Source organism: Pelobates fuscus, chromosome 4, assembly GCF_036172605.1.
Source record: "Pelobates fuscus isolate aPelFus1 chromosome 4, aPelFus1.pri, whole genome shotgun sequence".
In the NCBI taxonomy this organism is placed as follows: domain Eukaryota; kingdom Metazoa; phylum Chordata; class Amphibia; order Anura; family Pelobatidae; genus Pelobates; species Pelobates fuscus.
This window is the reverse complement of record NC_086320.1, coordinates 39,313,206-39,340,997: the sequence shown is the minus strand read 5'-3', so window position 1 is coordinate 39,340,997 and position 27,792 is coordinate 39,313,206. Positions and strand designations below refer to the sequence as shown.

Below are 27,792 nucleotides of genomic sequence, written 5' to 3'. Positions count from 1 at the left end.
TTTAGAATATGTGTGCTTCTGGCACAATTAGCTATTTTTGTTTTCCAATTCACATCAGGAAGATTAAAGTCACCCATGGTGATAACTTCCCCCTTCATTGTCATTTTAGCTATTTCTTCAACTAATAGATTATCTAACTCTTCAATTTGTCCTGGGGGCCTATAAATCACACCTACACGAACTACTGTGTGATTACCAAATTCTAACGTAACCCAAATGGACTCTATGTTCGTCTCACTAACCTTTATTAGGCTAGATTTTATGCTATCCTTCACATACAGGGCCACCCCTCCCCCTTTCTTGCCTTCCCTGTCTTTTCTATATAAAGAGTACCCTGGTATTGCTATGTCCCAGTCATTTTTTTCCATTATACCATGTCTCAGTAACAGCGACTAAATCTACACTATCAGTTGCCATTATTGCCACAAGTTCATGGATCTTATTCCCTAAACTGCGAGCATTTGTAGACATTGCGAGCATTTGTAGACATGTGTGTCCGGCCGGGTACAGGAAACTGAGCTCCGCGGTGCGCTCGGCCACGCTACAAGGTAGGAGATCAAGGACAAGTGGGGAGGGGGGGGGATGAAAACTAAGGGAGGGATGGGGGGTAGAAAGAAAATTGAAGGGGGAAGAAAACTGAGGGAGAGATGGGAGGGGGGAAGAAAACTGAGGGAGAGATGGGGGGAAACTGAGGGAGGTATAGGGGGAGAAAACTGAGTGTGGGATGGGGGAAAGAAAACTGAGTGTGGGATGGGGGAAAGAAAACTGAGTGTGGGATGGGGGAAAGAAAACTGAGTGTGGGATGGGGGAAAGAAAACGGAGGGAGGTATGGGGGGAAAGAAAACAGTGGGGGGGGGGAGATGACATACACACAGCACCCCTGCCCTACACAGGGGGATGACATACACACAGCACCCCTGCCCTACACATATCACACCACACATATCACACCACACACATCACACCACACACACACACACACCCCACCCCCCACACACACCACCCCACCCACACACACATCACCCCACCCACACACACCACCACCACCCCACACACAAACACATCACCCCACACACAAACACATCACCCCACACACAAACACATCACCCCACACACATACACTGTACCCCTCAATGCAGTGTGTGTACACTCAGCAGTCTGTCTGTGTGTGTGTGTGTACTCAGCAGTCTGTGTGTGTGTGTACTCAGCAGTCTGTGTGTGTGTGTACTCAGCAGTCTGTGTGTGTGTGTATTTAGGAGTCTGTGTGTGTGTGTACTCAGCAGTATGTGTGTGTGTGTATTTAGCAGTCTATATGTGTGTGTGTGTGTGTGTGTGTGTATTTAGCAGTCTATATGTGTGTGTGTGTGTGTGTGTGTGTGTGTTTAGCAGTCTATATGTGTGTGTGTGTTTAGCAGTCTATATGTGTGTGTGTGTGTGTGTTTAGCAGTCTATATGTGTGTGTGTGTATTTAGCAGTCTATATGTGTGTGTGTGTGTGTATTTAGCAGTCTATATGTGTGTGTGTATTTAGCAGTCTGTGTGTGTGTGTATTTTGCAGTCTGTGTGTGTATTCAGCAGACTGTGTATTCAGCAGTCTGCTAAATACAGACAGACTGCTAAGTACACAGACAGACTGCTTAATGTATACAGACAGACTGCCGAGCACACACACAAACTGCTTAATACACACATAGAGATGTTAATTAGTTCGGACAACTGTATGAGTTGTTTTTTTCTAAACTTAAACCTCAGTATTCAGGTTTAATTGCCGTTTTGGCACTTTGAGGGGAAAAAAATTGGCATGTATTACGGTTTGGGCACTCGGGCTCAAAAAGGTTCACCATCACTGCAATAAGCCATCAGTATGAAACTATCTCGGATTGGTTAGCAGCCAAAATTAACAAAAAGGGGATAACATTTAAAGTATGATTTATATTGACATAATAGTTTCTAATCAAATTACTAACTCTAATGCTAAAGGGGTCTAATTAGAAAGTGAATTTATGGAGGGAGAACAATCAAATATTCCTAGTGGAGAGGAAGATAAATGTAAGGCAAGATTCCACATGCCTAGCTTCTAACTTTTTCATATAATTAAACAATATTATTAAAGGGGGTGACAATTTATAGAATTCATAAGATATTTATGAAACAAAAACGTTACAGAAGGCAGTTTCTAAAATTTGGGATGCTTGAAGAAAATGGCTTGAAAAAGATTTTAAAAGTAAAAAAAAAGTTGGAGAAAGAAAAAAAGTGATATTTTCTAAAATATTTAAAAGGTAATGTGAATCTGCGTTCAAGCATTTAAAATGTTATTGTGCTCCTGCCCTTGTCACACACATCTATAGTGTTAGGAAAACAAATCTGTATTCGTAACACTATAGAGCCTTCTGGTGTCATCGTCCCCTCCCTCTAGTACATAAAGTTAATAAAAACAACAACTTTATTTACTCAGCGGATTCTTGCGCCGCCTCCTCTGACTTCATCAAAAGGGGTGAGGGGATAGGGACGGCCTAATGCACATGGTCCCCTAGAGCTTTTTATTTTTTTTACACTGATGATGGATGTCCTCATGCAGATAGTGAGAACGTCCAGTGTCAGTAAGGCGACCTAGAGTCTGGTAAAATCCCAGGAGTGCCTCTGGTGGTTGTCTGGTAGACAGCCACTAGAGGCGGTCTTATTGCTGCAATGTAAGCATTGCAGTTTCTCAAAAATGCAATGTTTTACATTGCAGGATTAAGGAAGACATGGACACTGCTCCAAGACCACTTTAATGATTGCTTATTTGATTGCTATTTCCTGCCCTAGTGTGTTTTATACCCCAATTCCTATAGACTGTAAGCTTGTTTGAGCAGGGTCCTCCTTCAACCTATCGTTCCTGCACGTTTTCTTGTAATTGTCCTATTTATAGTTAAATCTCCTCTCATAATATTATAAAGCGCTACGGAATCTGTTGGCGCTATATAAATGGCGATGATGATAATAATAACAATAATGAGCTGAATGGGCTGGGTGCCTATGGTGTCCCTTTAACCCCTTAAGGACACATGACATGTGTGACATGTCATGATTCCCTTTTATTCCAGAAGTTTGGTCCTTAAGGGGTTAAATATACTGCAGAAATACTGGAGTCTTCTCAAAGAGACGTGCTGAATTCATTACTTCTCTAGGAGAAGAATCAGGTTTTTTTTTCCCCAAATAGTTTTATTTACATTTAAAAATGTTAACACAATTATAATAATCAAAACATTGCATTGATATTAATATAATAACAAAAATTTATAACAATAAAATAAACAATAATAAAGAGAAAAAAGGGGGGAAAAGAAAAAGGAGGGAATTAAACATACATGAGCTCTATATTTAATAATGACATATCAAGGAAAATCACAACAGACATAGAATTATCTAATTCCTTATCAAAATTCACAGTACTTGACCATAAATCTTGTATGGATTTTTAAGTAAAAAGTATATATATATATTTATGTATTAAATAAGATGCCTTTCTTTAACAGTCTTTTTCAAAACGTCAGGCATATTTTGCAGACGATTGCCTTATTATCAACGTATTTTATATTTATAATTTAATTTTTTTTTGAATATTTGGTAGCTGCTATTAATATATGTGAAAATACAATCCTCGCAGGCAGAGGCATAACGAGAAACCACGGGGCCCTGGTGCCAAAACTAGAGCCATGTTTTTGACAAACAACAATGTGTGAAAGTGTAAGAAATAAAGGACCACACATTTGCACCAATCCACTAGAGTGAATGCAGCGGTGTTGGTGCTTATAGTGTCCCTTTATAAAGAAACACTTAAAGCAACCAACCATTGTGGTTCGCTGTAGTGTGTATGTTGCTTTGAGTCCTGTGATTCCGTCCCCCAGTTTAATATTAAACTGGTCTTCGTGCTCCCAATTTTATAATAAACCAACAAAATTAATTGTTTCCTGTAGTGGCATGTTTTCCAGTGAAATGGAGACTTGATTAACAATGAAGTAAATGGAAAATGTTTTGTTTTACTATGTGTTACCACTATGTGTTCATTTTACATGTGTGTGTCCCTGAGCTACTCCTATGTACATCATTTAAATCCTGATGAAGGCTACAACCCACAAAATCAAGAGAATTTCGGGTTCACATTGGTACAGATGCAATCTAAACATTATACAAACTATAGAAAGTATACGGCGCCACAGTCACTATGTGGGTAATATCATAAATGAGGGTTAAGACAAAAGAGAAAAGTAGTAGAAATCCAACCAACAAAGTTTATTGAAAACACAATATGTGCAATAAAAATAGTAATAATAATAATATATATAAAAAAGCCACAATAGGCTAAAGACCCATAAGTATAGCAGCTCAATACAACACAGTACTCTGATAGGTAAGAAGGACAAAAAAGTGCAAATGCTAGAGTGCAAAACAACCAAAGTGAAAAGTCATACAGCCCATCACTGGTATAAATAAATAACACTCAGCCAAAGATAAAATTGGCACAAGTAAAACAACTAACCAAAGAACATAGAAAGGACAGAAACTGCTGATACCAAATTGAAGGGTCCCAAATGCTGCTCAACGCGTTTCGTCTGTGCGACTTCCTCAGGAGCTTCTTCTTGCTTCCCATCTTCTCTCCTTTTTAAATCTGCCGGTCCGTCGGTCAGCTGAGCCATTTCCGTAACCGCGCATACGCGCGTCGACATACATCATGACGCACGCATGACCGACCCGCGCGTGCGCGACCACGCTGGAACGCAAAATAACTTTATTGATCTTATACACATCCGCATTATGAACGTCCTACATCAAGAACGTTCATATTTAATGCTGTATGTGTGTACAGACCTGCCTAACTCCCAGCTGGCCCTTAACATTGATTGCGGTCAGCCTTAAAATAAATATAAATAGGACTGAAATTGTCCTGCTGAAACTTCCAACAACTGTTTAGTTTAAAAGAAATACTTGCATATCTTTCACATGCAGTTTTATCAATGGGAAGCTAGTGGCAGATGGAGAGTATCAGCTAACGCTCTCAGTCATTAAACGGTGCTAAGTCTAAGGCTTCCTCATTCAAACGGGGGCTGAGCTGGGGTTAAACCATTCAGAAACACTTTAAAAAACAAAAACTAAACAAACTAGCATCATCTGGAAAAACTTGCACTTTTTTGAGACTAGAATGTTTCTTTAAGACAATATGAAAAATACTGATGGCAGAATACAATAAGATGAAGTTGTTATGGTGCCCAATATGCCCCTTTAAAACAATGCCAATAAATAGCCTAAACATTGTGTTTCAATCTGACCATCTACCGTTATATAAGTAAAATGCTTAGCTATCTACATACAAGTACAAGTAAATGTTTTAAACAATCTGCACACTGATAAGACCAAAAATGAGGGTGGTCTACATTAACCCACTCTCACAAGTCCAATACTTACGTTCTCAGAAAAGAGGTGCAATCGTTCCATCATTGTTCGTCTGTGCAGGTTTTTTGGTAGCATTCCATATATAGCCAATTTCACAATCTATGGAACATAAAAAAAATTTACTTATTTTTATTTCAAGTTTTAAATAACTAGACATATATTAATAATTTATTTATGCACATTTTCATTGCTTGTATATCTAAAAACAGATTGCAAAAGCTCCAGTTCTCTTGTCCGAAGCATGTGTAATCCCTCCCCTTTTAACTGTGCCCAGACTTTTTGCAGCCGTCCAATCATAGACTTCCCAGTGCAGCTCAATTAAAATGTTTTGCAAGGCAGGTGATCTGAGCAATTGCTGCCTTTTGAGTTTAGCTCCACTCAGCTAACCAAACCAGGAAGTAACAGGACCAGTTGTCTGATTGACAGCCAGGGGGTGTAACAAGGTTAATTCATAAAAGTGCCAATTTCTATTAAAAACTAAAACAAATAAAAAAATTCAGATAGATTTTAAAATTAACATGAAAAAAAAAAAGAAAAAAAAAAAAGGAGGCTTCACGCATAAAGCATTCCAGCAAGCTGGGGACCTTTATAGGACTGGAGTGTCCCTTTAACAGACATTTGCTCTTATTTAAGAAACAATGAATAACTTGCTTTCAAAGAATAGAACATAATTTTTATATGCTAGCAAAACTCAGATCAAATTGGTGCATCCTTTTATTCTCAAGTGAGTCCTTCGCATTATAACATATCCCTAACTAATTAAACTGTTTTGCTGATAACATGCTCTTGCCCAGACATGTTTAAATGCTCGTGCTTACATGCCAGGTTTCCATCATGTCCAATCCATGGTATAACCTTAGTTTATTTTCTCCTGAGCTTCTTATAAAATGGGGCTTTACTCAGGTGTCTGTCAGGGGAGTATGACTGTCTAAGCAGTCGATTTATTGTTCTTGTGTTTAGAGAGGGAGATTTCATGCAATAGTTACTTGCAAAGCGGTCAAATATACAGACTGTAGAAGTTTATGAATAGATTTAGCCACACAACGTAATAAAAAACGGTGACAGACGCAAGGCTCAGAGAATCATTAGAGGAAATCCAAATACTTCCTAGCCAAAGACCTGTTTCTATGCTAACAGTCTTAAAAGGGACCATAACGTCTAGAAAACTAAATAGGGTCGCATGGATGGGATTTACAGACATTCCACACAATGCATACATTCACAATTTTTATTTGAAAATCAACTTTAGTAAAGCAGGTGTTTGCTCTCCGGAGCTGTGTGTTGGTTTTTTTAATGCCAAAAACATCATTTGGAGACCCTAAATGTGGAATTTCAGCAGGGGGTTCCATGTGTTAATGTTCTGATGCTCAGGGTGCAGAAATTAAAAATATAAGTTCAGATGGTGTCACAGGCCCGTCTGAGTTTGTTTTAGGAAATAGGAACAATATAGCATCTAGGATGCACAGAAGGGCTATAAAAAATGTCACATAGCACCCTACTGTCACACACAACTTTCTCAAAACCCTTATGGCATAATGCATCTCAAATATAATAAGCAACTACATTGCATATACTTGCAATCTATAAACAGAATTAGATAATAGATTTTTTTCCCAGTTGTCAGTCAACGCCTCGGCATGCTGAGACATTGACTGACAAGAGAGCGCAGAAGAGATCTCCTATAGGAGATGCCGCTGTTCTCCACCCATAGCAACCACATAGCATGCGCTGTGGTTGCTATGGGAACTCCATTGTCGGAGCTTCTAGCCAGCTAGGGAGTATATTCCGACCTCACTTTTTCATTACAATCTCGTCATCAAAACAGAAAGTTTGACATGCTGCCTTTGTGATTGCTGAGGCATTAGCCTTTTGTTTTAAAGGCCACTGCTTAGAGAGGAGGTTAGAGTTGTGAATCTGTAGCAATACAGGTAATTAGGGTTAGAGGGAAGGGGACCCTAGGTTTAAGGGCTACCTACTTTTAAGACGCTATGTAGACTTATTGGTCAGTTATAGCGATAGCCGGATGTATGCATATCATACTTTATAGGGTCTATTAATACACTGTATATAGTTTGTTTAGTATTTTAAAGGCTAATAACAATTATAATAATAATGGAATGTAAACACTGGCCTGAGTTTAGATATTTGGATGTAGATCATTGCTACAATGATATGTTTACTTGATTTCCAATGGAGTGTGAGAATAACATAAGGAAGACAAGTGAGATCTTGTGAGATGTGTGTTATTTACAGAGATTACAAAAACAGCTGAGGACTGTCTGTCAGGAGAGTGATTAAAGCCTACCTAGAAGGGAGGAATGTGAATGTGTCTACTGACAGTTTAACTCCCCTACTTGCAGTGTAATACCAGAATTAGGTGACTGTAAATGGAATTTATGCCACGGGCAACAGATTCCCCTTTACAGCGTTTAGAAGAATGCACGGGCGGGGGATTTTCTAAACAGGAAGATTTTCGCAGACCAGGAACCTAAAGTTACTTGGCGGATGTTTATTACTGAACAATGGATAACAAATGCTTAAATGCGCTCCATTGATTAGAAAGATGGTTTAAAGAGAGAAGCTGTTGGCATACTTTTGGTTCACGTGCAAAATATACAACATTTTGTAATACTTACCCATGATTGGTCTGCATGCTCACTTAAAATGAATGGGAGTTCTTATGCATGTACAGAATGGTAACCGTTTGACGTTCATTGAAGTCACCAGGTTCCTTTATGGCTGTATTGTACAGACAGACTTGATGTTGTTCACGGGGACACAACATGTGTCCCACGTGGAGTAAACCCTGTGGAACACATGTTGTGCTAGTTGAAAAGATTAATAAAGATTGACTGACTTTGGAAGACTCTTAAAGGGCACCTGTCATGCCCCATACAACTTATACCATTAGATTGAGAATACAATTTTATATATGCATTGCTCTAGCAGTTTTGCTAAGAAATGTATAGATTAGGAAAGAAACACATTTCAAAACAGTTTTTTCTCCTAGCTTGTATTCAATGCCTTGGCATGCCGCAGCATTGACTGACAAAGGAGAGCAGAAGAAACCTCCCATTGCAACCACAGCGCGTGTTCTGTGGTTGCTATGGAAACGTACTATAGAAAATCCTGCATTCTGATGCCACTGACTAGATTTGTCCTGGTTGGGGATGCAAACCAAGCAGGGCAAATCAAAGAGGACTTTGGGAGGAGCCAAGATGGAGCGCAGGGTGGCCAGAGGGTGTGTGTTACATATGAAGGGGCGCTGGAACATTAGAAAAGTGAGCAAATATTTATATTGAGTATACTATGTATTTTTAGGATATATGGTGTATTCAATGTATAAAAGAGCAATTTCAAGTTTTTTTATATGAGGTTCACTTTAAATTGGTTTTATGTGCAGAATGGACACGTCAACTTGAGTGGGCAATCAATCACTATAAAAACTAAAACAACAATATATGTGAACACAACCCAGTGAAAAAAATATATATATGTGGTTCAAAGCAAACCAGGACTTCCCTTAATGTTTCAGGTGAAGTATCCCGATAACTCCCCGAAGACTTCCTCTTGTCTTCAATAGATATATGCACATAGATTAGGGGAAGATCTGCTAAATGTAAATACAATAAAGAAACATAGCGTTTAACTGTGTGGGGACTGGCACTGATTTATAGTTACAATTGGTCACTCACAGATTTGCAGAATTAAAAAAGCCTTGAGTGGTATCTTTCAGTGTCCAATATGTTGTCCCTCCTCACATGTTCCTCACAGAGCAGAATGTATGTATCTCAAAAGAAAAAGATATATACACGAATGTAGTACACTTCCAGAGTTAGGTAAAACAGTATTTAACCCCTTAAGACCGCAGGACGTACTATGACGTCCTTATTTTGGTGGCTCTAAAAGCCGCAGGACGTCATAGTACGTCCTGCGATCTTATGTACTTACCCGGTCGCCGGCGATCCCACGCCGGCGATCGCGGTATGGGGGACTTACCTGGGAGCCCAGGGAGTCCCCCTGCGTCCTCTTCAGCCGCCCAGGGCCATGTGATCGCGAGGTCCTTGCGAGGACCCTGCGATCACATGGACGGCATAGCCGTCCAAGGCATTGCCAGCAGGGGGAGTGCCTGTAATGACAGGTACTCCCCCTGCTGTCTGAAAAAAAAATTAAAAATGTTAAAACAGTGTAAAAATAAATTATATATACTTAGATCATATATATATTTATTATATATATGATCTAAGTATATATATACACACATATACACACATACACATAAATATGCATACACTGTCTACGTGTATTTTAATATTAATATATACATAATTATATATATATATATTAATATCAAAATACACGTACAATGATATTGATTAAATATATATATAATTTTCATTATATATATATTTATATATAATAAAAAATAAATAAATATATAAATACGTTAAAAAAATAAATAAAAAAATAATAAAAAAAAAATAGATAAAAAATATATAAACATGCGTAATTTCGTTCTAACTGTATTTTAAAATTAATATATATATATTGATATCAAAATACATGTAGAACGAAATAATATATATATCTATATACATAAGTATATACGTATATATCACTATGTATATACCTATATATAAATAAAAATAATTAAAAAAAATTATATACATATATATACACACATATATATATATACACACATATATATATAATAATTCTACGCATATATTTATGTAATAATTTTACATAATTAGGTCATTTTATTAATTACAATTTGCAGGACCTGCCTGCCAACCCAGGCCAAAAGTTCAGGGAATTACATTGTCTAGCACTATATTTAACTCTGTAACTTTCCAAGACACCATGAAACCTGTACATGGGGGGTACTGTTTTACTCGGAAGACTTCGCTGAACACAAATATTAGTGTTTCAAAACAGTAAAATATATTACAACGACGATATCGTCAGTGACAGTGACATTTTTTGCATTTTTCACACACAAATGGCACTTACACTGACGATATAATTGTTGTGATACGTTTTACTGTTTTGAAACACTAATATTTGTGTTCAGCGAAGTCTCCTGAGTATAACAGTACCCCTCATGTACAGGTTTTATGGTGTTTTCAAAAGTTACAGAGTCAAATATAAGGTTTGCGTTTCAGTTTTTTCACATTAAAATTCGCCAGGTTGCCTTTGAGACCGTATGGTAGCCCAGGAATGAAAATTATCCCCATGATGGCATACCATTTGCAATAGTAGACAACCCAGGGTATTGCAAATAGGGTATGTTCAGTTTTTTTAGTAGCCACTTAGTCACAAACACTGGCCAAAATTTGCGTTCAAATTAGTTTTTTGCATTTTCAAATATTAACACTAACTTTGGCCAGTGTTTGTGACCAAGTGGCTACTAAAAAAGACTGGACATACTCAATTTGCAATACCTTAGGTTGTCTACTTTTGCAAATGGTATGCCATCATGGGGGTAATTCTTATTTCTGGGCTACCATATGGTCTCAAAGGCAACGTAACCAATCTGGCGAATTTCAATGTAAAAAAACTGAAATATGTAACACGCTATATTTGACCCTGTAACTACCCAAAACACCATAAAACCTGAACATAGGGGGTACTGTTTTACACGCGAGACATCGCTGAATACAAATGTGTGTATTGTATTGCAGTAAAAGCAAACAGTATTATGACATTCACAGTTAGAATGTCACGTAGAACTAAAAAAATTTAAAAAATTCTTATTTTCTCCCATTTTTAAATATTTTTTTCATATTAAATTATGTTCCATACCTAAATATTTGATGTTAAACGAAAGCCCAGTTTCCCCTGAATAAAATGATATATAATAATGGGGGGTGCATTTAATATGAAAGAGGTGAATTATGGTTGGACAGACATATAGCGCAAATGCCAGGTTTTGTTTACGTTTTTTTGGATCACAACTTGTACATTTGGCTGCGGTCTTAAGGGGTTAATGACTTACATATAAGTATAAAACAAACGGCTTGTCACCATGCACGTCCGTGCATGGTGACAAACCGTTTGTTTTATACTTATATGTAAGTCATTAAATACTTTTTTACCTAACTCTGGAAGTGTACTACATTCGTGTATATATCTTTTTCTTTTGAGATACATACATTCTGCTCTGTGAGGAACATGTGAGGAGGGACAACATATTGGACACTGAAAGATACCACTCAAGGCTTTTTTAATTCTGCAAATCTGTGAGTGACCAATTGTAACTATAAATCAGTGCCAGTCCCCACACAGTTAAATACTATAAAAACTAAAGCTGTAGTGGTTATAGTTAGGGATGCACCGAAACTTTCGGCCAAAAATGGGCCTATCGTATAATATTTAAAAAGGTTTTTTGTTTTTTTAATTTTTTGGGACGGAGGGGGTGGGGGGGTGGGGAAGAACACTATGGGACAGGGGAGGGGGGAAAAGAACAATATGGGACAGGGGAGGGGGGAAAGAACAATATGGGACAGGGGAGGGGGGAAAGAACACTATGGGACAGGGGAGGGGGGAAAGAACAATATGGGACAGGGGAAAGAACAATATGGGACAGGGGAGGGGGGAAAGAACAATATGGGACAGGGGAGGGGGGAAAGAACAATATGGGACAGGGGAGGGGGGAAAGAACAATATGAGACAGGGGAGGGGGGAAAGAACAATATGTGACAGGGGAGGGGGGAAAGAACAATATGGGACAGGGGAGGGGGGAAAGAACAATATGGGACAGGGGAGGGGGGAAAGAACAATATGAGACAGGGGAGGGGGGAAAGAACAATATGGGACAGGGGAGGGGGGGGGAGAACAATATGGGACAGGGGAGGGGGGAAAGAACAATATGAGACAGGGGAGGGGGGGAAGAACAATATGAGACAGGGGGGGGAGAACAAAATGGGACTGGGGAGGGGGGAGAACACCATGGGACAGGGGAGGGGGGAGAATACTATAGGGGAGGGGAGGAGAATACAATATGGGACAGGGGAGGGGGGAGAATACTATAGGGGAGGGGAGGAGAATACAATATGGGACAGGGGAGGGGGGAAAGACCAATTTGGGGCAGGGGAGGGGAATACTATAGGACAAGGGAGGGGAAAGAATACTATAGGACAGGGGAGGGTGGGAGTATACTATAGGACAGGGGAGGGTGGGAGAATACTATAGGACAGGGGATGGGGGGGAGAATACTATAGGACAGGGGATGGGGGGAGAACATTATGAGACAGGCGAGGGTGGAGAACATTATGGGACAGGGGAGTGGGGAGAACACTATGGAACAGGGGAGGGGGGGGAGAACACTATGGGACAGGAGGGGGGGGGGGAGAACACTATTGGACAGGAGAAGGGGGAAAATACTATAGGGGAGGAGAATACAATATGGGACAGGGGAGGGAAGAAAAGAACACTATGGAACTGGAGAGGAGGGGGGAAAGAACACTAAAAAAGAGGGAGGGGAGAGGAACACTAGAGGGGGGAGAGAGGAACATTAAGCGGGGGGGGGGACACTAAAAGAGAAGGGAAGTTTTTCAAATTAGATTCATTAAAAAGTCTAATATTAAAAAAATTATAGGAAAAAAAATTTTTTTTTAATCATTTGGGGGAGAAATCATTTTCGGTTTTGGTTTTCGGCCAAGAGCATCCTCAATTTTCGGTTTCGGACCAGAATTTTCATTTCGGTGCACCCCTAGTTATAGTGCCAGCATGCCCTTGCAGCTCCACACAATTCTGTGCCAAACAATTTGAGTAGTTCAACACACAACAAAAGAGTGGCCACGTTCTGCCCCCTCATTCAGCCTACTGCTTGCACATTAGCAATATCATTTTTTTTTTTCTTCAAACATGGGCAACATTCATTGCCTGAGCATTTTACACTTCCACATTAGCAATTGGCTGAGTGGGGGGCTAGATGTGTGGGCACCTTGGGGACACTCTGTGTCAAAATATTGAAAACGTCAGGGACTGGCCTTTACGATGATCAAAGTCTAGATTAAGATAATACAAATATTTTTTTTTGTTCAGTACATACAGAAGCCACAGACTATATTCTAGAAATTCTCACGCAACCTTTCAATCTGACATTGATCCCCTATTCTTCAAGCCACAACTGTATAAAAACACTACAAGTGAAATAATTGATAACAAAACAAGACGATACCAACTTTCTTAAACTCCAATATCCAGATTGCTGAATGCATCAACTTGACAATGCTGTTTTAGTGCTACTATAAACATGCTGTTGCAAAGATATATAGCTATCTTACACTGCCATCTTGTGGTTAGTTCTTAAGGTAACATGTTGAATTGCTTCTTGGTCTTTTAGATCTTTTAGATGTATTATTTAACTATGTTTTCCCTTTTTGTTTTTTAATTAAAGCTTTAGTGTTACTCGGCCATTTTCTAAAGTTATCTAGTCTCACTTCCCATGTTTAATGATTAGCAACAGGTTAACTAAATGAATTATTAAATAGTTAGCAGTTACCTTCTGCTTTTGAATTTCCCAATATATTCTCTTTAAGTAAGCTCAGGAGTAATGCCTGCTGTAGCATGAGATGCAGAGAGAGCATCATGCTCCATTCTTTTTATTGGAATAAGCACAACATGACAACGTTTGGCCGATAAAGACGGCCTTTATCAAGTCATTTTGGAAATATTATAGGGATAATGTCACCCCCCCGAGTCTGGAGCACCAATATATTGTTTGGATTAATTATCTCATAGGATTTGTGCAGAGCCTACTGGAAACATAAGTTGTAGCATGAAAAAGGTGAGGCAATGTAGCCAACATTGCCATTGATGTCGATCTACTTGTTGGACTACAAACTATGGCCTTCATTTAATTTTGTTTTGGATAAGCTTTTCAAATCATCAAAATTTTTTAGAATAAAATAAAAACGAACCCCCAAAAATATATGCACTCGGAAAAAATCAAAGTGTGTTTAAATGTATGCGGAATATGTGGGCGCTTTATAAACGCCAGTAATAAAATAAATACATAAAAATAATGGTATCTTGGGAACTTCTAAAAGCAGTTTATTTACGGTCCGTTCCTTCCCACTAGGAATAGCAAAGAACTATCAATGTGCTTAACACAGACTATTACAAGTCTAAACATATGACAAGCAGCACTGTCAAAAATGTAGGCATGCCAAAATGAACCGTGATAAGAACATTGATAAGAAGAAAGGTGGGCTCAGAAATTCCAAATAACCTGTTACAGCATGGAGGACCACTACAATATATGACCAAGGAACACTTGCCGAAACAAACACATACATGTTTAATGCAGTCAAACAGATAAACACATTTAGAACCCAATTCAGGATTCCAAAGGAGGTGTCAATATACCATATTGGGAGGATTACACATGTTAAGCTTAGATACGATAAGGCAAACAGTTTGAAAGCCTCAATAACAGAAGAACCAGTACATGGCATATAAAATAAACAAAAAACAAGAGATAGATGGAATCCACATATTAGAATAAACAAAAGTGTGCACACCCCTCTATTATGATAGAAGGTCCACTAAAGTGATCACATACTATGGGCAAATCTATAAATAAACTCCTGTATACCAAGTAACTAAAAATAAAATATAAATGAACCCATACTTTGTTAAATACCTTGTAAATCATCCATAACAGCGGCCCAATATGCCCGCGGAAGAACGGCGCGTGCACGTGTGGGGCTCGTTCTTCCGCGGGCATATTGAGATATTTTTCTTTGATTTATGTTCTATGGGGTATGCTGACCCATACTCAGTTAGCACCCTGTGATTTTTATGATTGAGTGCAACCCTTTCCTCTTTTTTGGTGCCCAAAAAAACAAAGTCACAACATTATATTAAGCAGCATTTTTGGAGCAAAAAAGAGAAACGCTGGTTAATGGAGAAGTTTTAGAATGGTAAAAAAAAAAATTAAAAAATAAACTACTGTTTATAGAATACTGTTATTGGCAACCACAGCAGCTAGATATCACTGGATAAAGTATGTGTGGTTAGTTAGGAACCTGGACAGACAGCATCATTTTCTTAACCCCTTGAGGACACATTACATGTGTGACATGTCATGATTCCCTTTTATTCCAGAAGTTTGGTCCTTAAGGGGTTAAAGCACCAAACACAGTGCAAATTAAAAATAGGCCCATAACTTCCCATTATTTTTTAAAATCTCGTTACCCATTCCCTATGTTTGCCAAACGTGTTTGTGTGTGTCATTGAGATTTCTGTAGTGAGCATGTTTTATTTTGTTTTATTTTACTTTTGTTATAATATTCTTCTAAACAAAAAATGTTGTGTACTCTGATAAGGTATCATTTTCTATTTACAACGTAATAGGTATTGTTTATGACTCATATTTGCCGATTCTGACTAACTCACATAAATTTTATGTGCTGGACTTCAGATCCAACCTCCCGCCCTCTCCCCCCCCCCCCCAAGAAATTGTCTTGTGCCACCACTGTCTTACAGACTGCAGAATTTCTCTCTAGAACATTAGGAAACCCTTATCTAGCACTGAAATACTTCAACACCTAGATTTCATTTCAAGTTAAAATATGCAGCAAATATGTCCAGTTTTGGCAATTACACTGCAAAGCGGCAGGTGAAATCTTAACTGCTGAGATCTAAACACGCATTCTTCCCCCAGGCTTTGAAAAAAATGTATTAACATCATAAAATGATTTACTGAAGTAGTAAATTTAGCTCTAAGTGGTGGTAGGGGGTGGGAGGAAGACTTTGTAAATACATACATAAAATGCTGTCCTTCGCAGCAGGAAAAAATTTAAATCTTAAAATCAAAGAGGGTGGATGAAACTGGCCAGTAATGTGGAGCTTTTGATCCCAGGAGTTGAGTCAAATTTAAATATTTGATCATGGTTGAAAAATCATTAATTGGACTCGGAATTTAACAATATATTAATGGTGTAAACCTTGTATATCCATTACAGTATTGCCTTTTTTTTTTCTTAACAATTTAGTACATTTTCACCCCGACTTTTCAACTGTTGGGAAAGACCACAATTCAAAGTTTTTTTTATGAACTTGCTCACCTTACTTCTAAGAAGGTCCAGGGTGAGAAGCACTGTGACACTTGTAAGGTCAAGGGGTTATACTAATATCCTTCATTGAAAAGGCAAGATGATTTGTGTGCACACATCTTGCACTTTGTGCATATGTCCTATGTTCTCACAATTAGCATTTTATGTTGTTGGTCAATGTGTTTGCGGTTTGTATTCTATGTGTTTGATGGATGTGATTAGTTGATTGTGACATGCACTTATTCTCAAATGATAAAGGTGTACTGCTGAGATTACTGAATTTGTTTGCACTAGATTGCGCTAATCGTGTTTGTGGTTTGAAACACTTTATTTGCAGGAGGTGCGATTAGTTTATATTAGATAGATATTTTTAATTTGGATCAGGGGTTAAAGGCTATAGAGTTGAATTATACAATATTAGTGGCAGTATTGTGTAATGTCTATATGTATTATAAGACTGTTAAAAAAAAATTGTAATGATGGAGGGATTATATTTCTTAGGTATTAGATGTATTATGGAATTAAGTAAGGACTGCTAAAGTTTACATAGAGTACATTTTTATTAATAGTATATTTTATTAGAATATACTGTAGTTCTGTCCAGAGGCCAACTGTGTTTCCATGTCTTTGTATGTACGCTGCAGAGTGACAATAAAGTTTAATCTGAATATTATTTACAACATTTTGGACTGAGCTTTAAACATGTTAAACCTCTTGACAATACAAAGCAAGCTGCTAACCACTTACTGCTGTTGGGTCTCTTCGATGAAGTTCTGCAGCAGTCACTTGTCTGAAACCTCCTGGGTAACTTTGGAAGGAAAAAAAAACAATAACATGCAATTAGTTAAAATGTCTGGAGAAAAGCTATGTTTGATTAAATGTTTTTACCTATTAATTTCACTTTTTTTAAAAAAAATATTTTTATTTTGTTCGTTGGATGTAAAATTACAGATGTCAGAAATAGTACAAAGGTAGCAGAAAACAGAAATAGTACAAGGGGCAGTACAGGAACAAACTTTTAGAGCTGCATTCCAACATAAGCGATTATCCCAGGTTATGCAATACAGGTACATTTAGTCAAGTTTTCAAAGTTTTTAAGTCCGGCTAACTTTTCGCTTAGAATCCGTTGTTTTCTGTTGTGTCTGTAGAGCCGGATGTTGGGATGGTAGCGGGCTCATGTGAGGGTCAGTCTGCTGTGTTCGTCCTTTGGTGTGCTAGGACTGTGTTGGGTCTTAAGTGCTGTTGCTCAGGAGGTTTTTCGTTGCGGATAGTTGTTAATATAGGGTGGGTTTTCTGTATGCATTCCTGTATGCTCATGCTCCGCTTCGGGCCCTGGGTTAATAAGTGGTTGTGTGGGTAAGTGTATGTGTGGCCTGTGTAGGGTGAGAGAGAGTGAAGAGAGGAGAGTGGCTAAGGTGGGCAGGAGTTGTATGAGAATGAAGGGATAAAAGGAAGATGTGAGGGGGAGTGGGGTTGAGGGTGGGAGGAAAGGGTGCGCTCAGCCTGGGTAAATCTGTGCCAGTTCATGCCGTAGTGGTGGGGGTTTCAGGGTCATCCAAGTCTGGCTGTTATGAAAGTGTGTAACTTCTTCCAGGGTAATGTTGTATCCCCAGCTAGCCATGGGTACCAGGTCTCGTGGAACTGTTTGGGTGTCTCCTCTCGTGAATCTGAGATGTTAGGCTATCCATGTTTGCACTGTCCTGTATCTTTTTGGCAATAGTAGTGTGTGAAGGTATGTGCAGTGTTGACCATAGTTCGGCTATTGCTCATCTTGTTGTCAGTGCTATGCGGGTTATTAACTTGTTTTCTGCTCTGGTAAAAGAGTCCATGGGCCTGGAGAGAAACAACATCCAAGGGTATAAGGGGCACAGTTTGTCTAGCAGTCTGGGGATCAGTGCTGTGATGCTTTGCCATAAGGGTTTTAGTTTAGGGCATGTCCACCAGCAGTGGAGGAAAGTCCCCACTTCCCCGCAACACTTCCAGCATTAATTTGAGGCTGCTAGGTGCATGGTAGCTAGGCGCTGAGGCGTTAAAAACCACCAAAATAACATTTTGTATGCATGTTCCTTGTGAGTCACCAGATGGATATGGAGGCTTCGGCTTCCCATATCTCTGACCAGTTAGAGGGTTCGTCGGGGGGTGGGGGGGTGGGGTGGGGGTTTGGCTAAGTACGTTTCCCATGTTGTTATATAGGGGAGCGTTATTTGTGTTGTATGAGTCGCTATTGTGTTATATGGGTCAGAGATTTGTACCTTCCTAAAGGAGTGCTTTTTGCAATCGAGTTCGTATTGTGTTAAGGGGGCAGTGCCTGCCTGCTTGTTTGATAATGAGCGTGATGCAAAGCTTCTTAGCTGGATGTATCTGGAATAATCATACATTGTAAAGGCGTTTTTGTAGGGTATGTCACAATATTCTATGATTCTGTTATCGTGATATAAGTGGCCCAACCGTGAGATGTCTCTATTTTCGAAGTTGGCAAAATGGATCGGTGTGAGGCCACAGTAAAGAGCTTGTTTCTCCAGATTGGGGTCATAGGGGACAGGAAGGACGCAGAGTCATCCAGGGCTGGTGACGGGGAATGGTTATACAGAGCTGTGAAGCATTTCTGGAAAATTCCCCTATTGGTCTGGGATGTTGCTAATTTGTTATAGGAGGGAGAGAGAGGCCTAGGGCCGCGGAGTGGGAAAGAGAGCGGGGAACCCTTGGGGAGCCGGGCGATATATATGGGATAAGAGGATTTAGTCTACTGGGTTTATCCAATGGGCCAGTAGGGTTTGGGGTTGACCACCGGGCAGCTCTGCTGTTTGAACTCTGGTGGGGTAAAAGGAGTAAGTAGAGGTAATTGATAGTTAGTCAGAGTCGCATGCAGGCTAACCTAGTGGTGTGGTCAAACCCTGAAGAAGGAATAGTAAGTGTAGGGACTGGTGTGAATTCCCACACCCCGCGTCTCCGGCGGGCAGACCCAATCAGTTCGTTTGTTAGGAGTGCGGGAAATTATGGATCCAGCTCCACAGAGACCTTAGTAACATGTCTTGAACATTTGCATAATTGTAACAATATATCAAAGAAAACAGAGATAAACCAATAACAATTAATTTGTATGCTTGACTGACTTTCCAGGTGTGCTAGTGAGATGATTGTAGATAGGGGCCATGCAGTGCTTAAGGAAGAACCCCCATATATATATATATATATATATATATATATATATATATATATATATATATTTTTTTTTTTTTTTTTTTGCATATTTACTCAAATGTGTTGGCACTATACTACAGGGTAGTGCAGGTATTAGAGGTTACACCCAAAGGAGTATATATTTTTGCTTGGAAGAGTGATGTCTGGGCTCTCTGAAGGATATGGGGAGGTGTTCACCTGCGTGTTGTGCTGCCATGGTTATCGGAGATTCTCAACCTTGGTTGTTTGACGAGGAGATGTGCACCCCTTCTTATAGGCTGGCGTCCATGCGCCAGGCTCTGGCGATCTTGGTGGGATTCCTCAGACCCGCCCTTTTCTAGGCTTATGGCGTTTGGACCTGCGATGTGTGAGTGCAATTAAGTCTGTGGACATCTGGGTAGCCTCTGGACTGAGAAACCAAGTACTATATCCGTCTCTATTCTTGGACATGATGTGTCAGTGCTACCTTAGCGGTAATGTGTGTCCCTCCATGTGTGTCGAAGCCTACATATCCCTGGCGCATGTCTAGTGGCGGGGGGGGGAGGGGGAGGGAGGGGGCGGCGTATGCCTTGGAGAGCAGCCGAAGTGATGTCATGGTGTTGTGGAGACATGAGTAAAACCTGCTAGACGGGAAAGTAGCTCTGTTTGTGGACCATTTGCACGTTATATAGATGATTAAAATAGTAAGAGCTAAATACATCATATCGCTAAGCAAATCATGTCCTTTATCACAATATTAGATGAGTGTATATACCCCTTGTGCCCCTGAAGGAATATTGTGTTCTCATTGGGGATTGTAGCCCTTGATTAGGGTAATCATGCTGTAAGATGGCCTTGGTGAGGAAAGGTTTCCACTGATACTGTGCAACTTGGGACCTCAAGTAGGGCCTCGGTATGCAGCACAGTGGGTGGTGTGGCCCATGTTCACTGAGGTGAGTCCCACATCCCCCCCGATCTCCGCCTGCAATAATCTTAGCGAGTAGGGACCACATGTAATAGTGGTGCAGGGAGTTCAGAAGTCGGAGTAGTTAAGGTATAGCGGGGAGGGGAGTGGGGTGTCAGGCTCGAGCCCCTGGTATTGTAGCGGCATGTGTGGTAGGGGTGGCTGTGCCGCCTTTCGGGCCTGTTTAGGTCATATTGTCTTCCGGTCGGGAAGGTGGTTAATGCAGGGCTTTATTTGCCCTATTGGGGAAGACTCCGCCGGCCCCCTTTCGTTAAAGTCGTTCTTGGCCTGTTCTGGGGGGTTGCCAGTGATATTTGCTCAGCAAAGATGTGGGATGCCTTGATGGGTGTGGTATTGTTGTGTCTCCAGTGGCAGTGGTATAACCATTTGTTAGTGGCAGTAACACATGCTCATTATAATGCTTTAAATAAAATAAAATAAAATAATAAATAATAAAAAAGGAGGGGCAGGATTAGGGGATTTGACAGGGAGGAGGGAAGCAGGACAGTATTCAGCTTATGTGAGCCGGTAATTAAACTTGCAAATATTCTCAGTTGCTTATCTGCATGCCATGGTGTCAGGTGCTCCTCAGTGAGGAAGGAGAGCTCAGTCCGGGGGGTGCTTTAAGGAATAAATGTACCACACCCTGTGCGTTATGACTTTATTCCGTGTTTGGGGATTTACACTGCATAGCGTCCTTTGGGTTTTAAGAGAGAGGAAAGCATTAGCTGATCTTCTGGAGATGGAAAAGCTGGGTCCGGTCTTAGGAGGATGGCTGAGGGTCCCTGATCCTGGGAGGTTGTCCAGAGCTGCCTGGTCCAGCCGGAGATGATCCGTCCGGTAGTCTAGGGCCTCCTGGTTCCAGGCCAGAGATCCCGAGCTGTTCTGCAAGCCTGTGCATTTCCAATGGATGGTGGAGTGTGAAGGTCTGATTGGCCTTGTGGACAAGAAATTTGAATGGGTGACCCCAGGCATATTGGATCCTCCTTTGGTTTTGTGCTTGTGTGAGGGGTCGCAGTTCTCTCCACTTGCGGAGGGTGCTCGGGGCCAGATCTTGGTAGAACTGAATCTGGTGCCAGTCAATTTGTAGCTGTGTGTCCCTTGCCTTTTTCATGATCGCTTCTTTTACATGGAAATAGTGCATCGCACTATGATGTCTCTAGGGAGAGGAGGTGTTGAGGGAGGGAGCCCGTAGTGCCCTGTGAGCTCTGTCGATGAGCAACTCCGCCGGAGAGGTCTCATTAAGTATGCCGCAGAGTGTTTCCCATAGTGTGGCCATTAGGGTTTTGATGGTCACAGATTCAGGGAGTCCCCTGATCCGAATATTGTTCCTTCTTGATGAGGTCCTCCTGTGCGTCTTACAGTGCCCTGACCTGCTCACAGAGGTCTTGTATGGCTTGTGCTTTGGTGGAGGAGGCTGAAGTAACCTGTTCCATTTTGTCCTCCATTTCTGTTGCTCTCCTGGTCAGATCCATCATGCCTTTTCTTATGGTTAGCCAGATGTTTAGTAAATTCTGTGGCCATGTTCGTTTTTAACTCCTTCAAGAGGCTTTGTAGGTCTCTTTTAGTGAGTGGAGTCAGGTCCTGAGAATGGCCAGTTAGCTCTGCCTCTATATTTCCGCTTGTCTTCGATTCTTGAAAGAGGAAGCCTGGGACAGGGGCGCATAGGACTGGCTGAGAACTTCCAAAGCCAATCAGCAGCTCCCCCTTCATAAAAATAGGTCGCGAAAAATCTGCACATTTCTCAAGTTGTTTTGTGAATCAGGAGCGAAGCGGAAAGACAGAGGCAGGGCTAAACAGCTGGAAATTAGGATTTGGTGTTAAATTGTTCGTGAATAGATTACCCCCAAAGGTAAGTTAGCTCCAGCCACAATTTGTTATGATGCCCAGATTGTTTTTTGTGGAGTTGCTGGGATACTTTTTTTCTTATTTATATATTTAGTGTCCATTAGGCTAATTTGTAATATTTAAAATTAAAACACAAAATAAACATACTTCATGTAGGTTTGCATTCTTTACACCATACACATTGTAACTAGACACAAATTTAGTGTCTTTTGTGACAATCTCTGCATTGAATAAGACATATATAGCAATAGTGGACAGAACACATTAATAATATGGAAGCGAATAGCATTTTAAATCACATGCCATTGATAAAATTTACGACCTTCCGTTGAAAATGTGCAGTTATGGAATGTACCGCTCACGGATTGAAAGAGGAGGGTGTGATTTACAAATTAACAAGTGCCGGCTCTGTGAATGTTCCAACTAAGTGCACAACAGAGCATTTCAAAATCACTACAGGTCCCCCTGGTAAAAATAACACCCATATAAAGAATATTACTAATACATATTGTACATTTGGCTGTCCACCTTTATTTACTAAAGATTGTTACCTGCAAATATTGTACATTTGGCTATCATATTAAAAGGACTTTTTTTTATTATAGAGCTTTAAGTAATTTAATCGGTCTTAAGAAATATACACCGTTTTTGTGTGTATTTAAACTAAATAATTAAATACAAACATCTGGCATATATAGTTACAGCACAAGATCAGTGAACTAACCCCATTGGAAATTATTTTTGATTGGAGTTTTCCCCCAGTGTCTATAGAAATGTGACACTAGAACAAAATGGAGGTTTCAGGTGTACTTACCCACTGTGAGAGGAATACACCTTCTGCTCCCATTTATTTCCTGAGAATGCAATATGTCTGGTGTTTACCACCACCACATGGTCCCCACAGTCACCTACCGACAACACAAGATAAATTACAATGTGTAATAATAACATCAAGTAGCAAGCAAAGCAAACTTACAGTTATGGTAGCAGTAAGAGAAATATGCTGTTTGGCTATCTTATAGCAACAAAATAAAATGGCTACATACGTGTTTAAAAAAAACAATGTAGCATTTATTCCAAATGTAGACTAAATAAATGTCCCATCTACTAGTAGAGCGATGATGCCAATACTTGGCACTGCAGAGGTTAATTGGACGTCATTTCCCATGATACTCATTGAGTCTTTACAACAATATTACTGGGAAAAACTGACATGTGCTTTAATCAGGAGGTTTATGACTCAAACAGGGCAATGTGATGTGATTTGGGCTCACAATGAAAAAAAAGCAGCGATTTAATGCCTAGCCTGGTACTCCATGGATGTGGGACTGCCATACCTGTTAAGGACTCAGGCCAAATCACTGTAATATTTACTATTGTGTTCCTGTTTCCAATAAACCTTCACTGATATGCCTTCCCTGCTGAACCTGTAGTTTCTCAAATATTACTCAAAAAGGGTAAATTAAATACTTAAGGACATTCTAAGCACTAAAACAACTTCATTTTAAATTCCAAAGTCTTCCAATTCAGCATCTAGTCTTGCTATGCTCACACTCTTCACTTCTAAGCTGATGGTTAAAGCATGATTGCCAAGTGATGGAAGGTAACATTGCTTATTTAGCTTTTTTAAAAAGATCTACACATTTGCTAAATTTAAAGCAGAAGAGGATTTAATTTGAAGAAGAACTGTCACCATTTGGGGACTTTGCCGAACTCGCAAGAGTACAGCATTGATGTCTACGGAGGATTCCGTGAGACGGGATCCTCCATAAACACAGCCAATTCTCGCTTGCCTGGTTTGGAATGTCAGGGAAATTGCCACTGTGGAGAAGCTTCTCCCTCTTAATTTGTAGTAAAGCTAAGTAAAGCTCCATGTAATGATTTCCCATGCCCCCTTCTGACGTCACTGTGAAAATCACAGAGAAGCCTGTGACTGGACCACTTCGCCAGCTGAGAGTGCGCTATGCGAGGGGAAGAAGTGGGGAAGGGGTTTTATAAAAATTGTTAAAAATAACACGATATCAAGCAGAGGGAGGCAGTGCAGAGTGGGTGGGAGGGGAGTGCTAGCTTCCCCTTGCATGCTCTTTTCTTACAAAGATAAGATTTTAACATCTGTTGTCAGACTTATTTTATGCACAGAATTGAGAATGCCAGCCCTTTAAAACGCCCGGTGGAGCACTAGGCTCTAATGGGGTTCTGTAAATCTGTGTGATCTGGTTGGGAAACTGTAAAGATCTCCCCTACTCGGATCACATTTTTGGATATGCAACAACAGTGCAAACCCCTTACTTGGTTGAACTGTTAGCCTCTGTTCATTTCCAACATAGAACCTCTGGGAGGATCTGATGTCAGATCACTTCCTGCCAGTGCCCTGGAAATGAGTCTTTACAATATTTATCAACTAAACTTATAATCTTAATGTATCAGGCACTGAAAACATAATGCCTAAGGCCATCCATGGACACCTGAATCAAATGCAATATATTATTTAACATCTTTAAAAGAATGGATCTAAACCATTTAATCATTACTGTAAATATAGATTAATTCCGTTAATACATTAAGGACCCTTGGGGCATTGTTTTGCAAGGCTCCTCAGTGATGAGGGTTATTTGTTGGCATATCATTTAAATTTAAGACGATGAAAGATAAGCATTAGGAAGAACGCTATGACGTGATGAGACAGTAAAGAGAACTTGTCTTCTATTACCTAGAGTCAAGTTGATAATAATCTTCATAGTTAAAATACTGGGGCTAAGACCAGAAAGAACAAAGATAAATCAACCTCTTTCGATGAACAGCTATATGACAAATTACAGAATGTCTTTATACACTTAAAGGTGTTCATGCTGTCAGTGTGAAAGAATGTAGTTTCACTTTACAAAATGGTTCTTTACATTGATTAATAGAGGACCTTACAGATATAGGCAGACATGACATCTTCCTGCATCTGGTACACATATAGCAGGTGGTCTAGATTATTAAAGAGGTTTTGTCACTTCTGAGTATTTCATAAAGATAAAATCTAAAGTAGTTCCTACTTTGTAATATAATACTTTGTAATAGCTTTGGTTGCATTGGGATTTTAATGAAAACTACTTTGTCTTATGGACAGCCTGAGGTTGACAAAAGGCAGAGCTCTGCGTCAACTTTTGTCCAATACCATCAGCTGTCACAAATGATGGCTGTGCGATCGTCTCACTCATTACAAGACGTGATCTATGAATGCTCTTGCAGTCTCGTGGGATCCTCCATAGATCTCACGCAGTGTTGGGTTCTTGAACAAGTGCAAGATTGCAGCACTGACGCGGCCCCTGGCAACAGAAGTGCCAGGAGCCAAAGAATGATTGCTGGAATAAGAGGCCGGTGAGGGAGAGCTTCAGGTAAGTAAACCTACCTTTCACTGCACCATTTCAGGCCCCTGAAAGTGACACATCTGCGTTAAAGAGTTTTCAATCCTGGAATGCTCTTTTAAAAAAGCATCAACATAAGGATAATAACTATAAAAACATTTCCCACTCAAACGATTTAGCAAATTGGGAAATAACATTAAGAAAAGAAAGGGTACATGCAGCTTTATATAGGCTTCCAGTATGGCCTGGAATCCATATGAGCAACCCAACTTAATGATACTAATTTTACGGACCTTGGAAAAATGAAAGGCTGAGTTGACGTTGAGACTCGTGGTGGAGCAATACCTCCCAACAGTGATACAAAGCATTTATGGAATGGAAAGAGACTAGAGTGAGGGCTAACTAGTGCTTTGTTACACAGACCGCACGTTAAATGTGCCATTGTGGTACATTTCCTTTACGATCTGTGGTTACCTGGAGAAGCTAACCCAACGACATATGTTGCCAAGAGAAGTACCCAGGAAAGGTAAGTTACATTGAATGTTTACTAAAAGCAACATAACCTCAAGACCCCAGATGTCGATGCTGTGGCCATTCATTGGCTGCAAATATAGACTTAAGGTTCCATGACCACTTCAAATTACTGAAGTGGTCATGGAGCTTGGATTAAACCTTTAAGTATAAATAAATATTCCATATAAATTATATTCTTGTGCTTTGTTTCCTGTGGATTATTCACTAGCATCCCTAGAAGCAAGACGCCAGGGGAAAATAAATAAATAAATGCAAATCTCAGCACGGTACAGGGTGTTTAAGGCCCTAGATCAAGAGGTATGTGAAGATATCAAACCAGCTTATAGTAATTATTGAATCAAAGCAAAACATTATTTAAGAAAAACATGTTCAAAAATTGTATAAATACAGTTTTCTATCACTTGTACAGAGGAAAAGATGCTAACCAACAGTCAACCTGCACTTAAATTTGTAAAGTTTCAAGCATTTCGTTAAAATAATAAAACTTGACACAACAGCTGTCACGAATGCCATGTTACAACAAAGGTCATCTGTTCTCTGATTACAAGCCCAAACTCTTTCTGCTGAGCTGTCAGACTCCACGTACCATGTGAAGAAAATACCCGTGGAAGTGCTGTGTCTCAGATAGAGTAATAAATTGAATGTAATTTTTCAGACTTGTTGGAGAAGGATTCCAGTCGACATCGCATCAACTTGAAATATGTCATCTGTTTACAAGTGCGGCGACGACCACAAATCAAAATCTTGTCGTTTATCACGGAATTACTTACAAGATGACAATCAGGTCCCACGATCGCTTGACAGATCAAATCAGAAAGATTTGCAATTATGGAATGCATGTTCAAAATTGTTCTGCTTTCCATTTTCGCACAGGCACTTACGTTTTTAACAGACAGATCAGAGAGATGATTTAATGGGAATTTCAACACTTCAAAATATGCAGCCGTCGTTAATTACATTACTGTACAACTTTTACTGCAATACTAGCAGATAAAGTTCATATAAAACGAACAATTTACAGCATTTCAGAAACCCTGCTGATACCCAGAGCCTGGGATTCTTGCCCAGAAACAGGGAACATTGTAGGAACTCAGAAAATGCAAAGCGGTGGTTCTAACTGATCACGTAATCAAAACAGAGGTCAAGTTTAAAGTGGAATTATCATTTACCATGAGTTAAATTTTAATTGTAAGTTTTTTTATTTAATCTCCTATATTAAATAAATATGTATTTGTGATGTCTGAAGAAAAAAAACAATTAAATGTAGAAATCAACCCTCTTTAACCTGCTATTAGGTGCATCAATCTTAGCTCCCTCTAGTAGCGTCACTGCCACCGTCTGGGGACTTTGCAAAACTGGTGACATAGCCCTGGGATCCCGTGGCTGGAGGGGTTTGAGGCAGGTAAAGGTGAGCGCTACTTACCTGAATCTGTCCC

At 39.8% G+C, this 27,792-nt stretch overlaps 1 protein-coding gene across 1 annotated transcript in view; it reads right to left on the bottom strand.

The window, feature by feature from the left end:
- MRPL13 (mitochondrial ribosomal protein L13) overlaps positions 1–27,792 on the bottom strand; it is a 97,983-nt gene that overhangs the window by 52,402 nt on the left and 17,789 nt on the right. The window contains exons 3-5 of the mRNA XM_063451105.1: positions 23,284–23,377; positions 17,246–17,306; positions 5,445–5,531 (exon numbers count right to left, since the gene is read on the bottom strand). Coding sequence (XP_063307175.1) covers positions 5,445–5,531; positions 17,246–17,306; positions 23,284–23,377 — 242 coding nt within the window. The remainder of the gene's footprint in view (positions 1–5,444; positions 5,532–17,245; positions 17,307–23,283; positions 23,378–27,792) is intronic.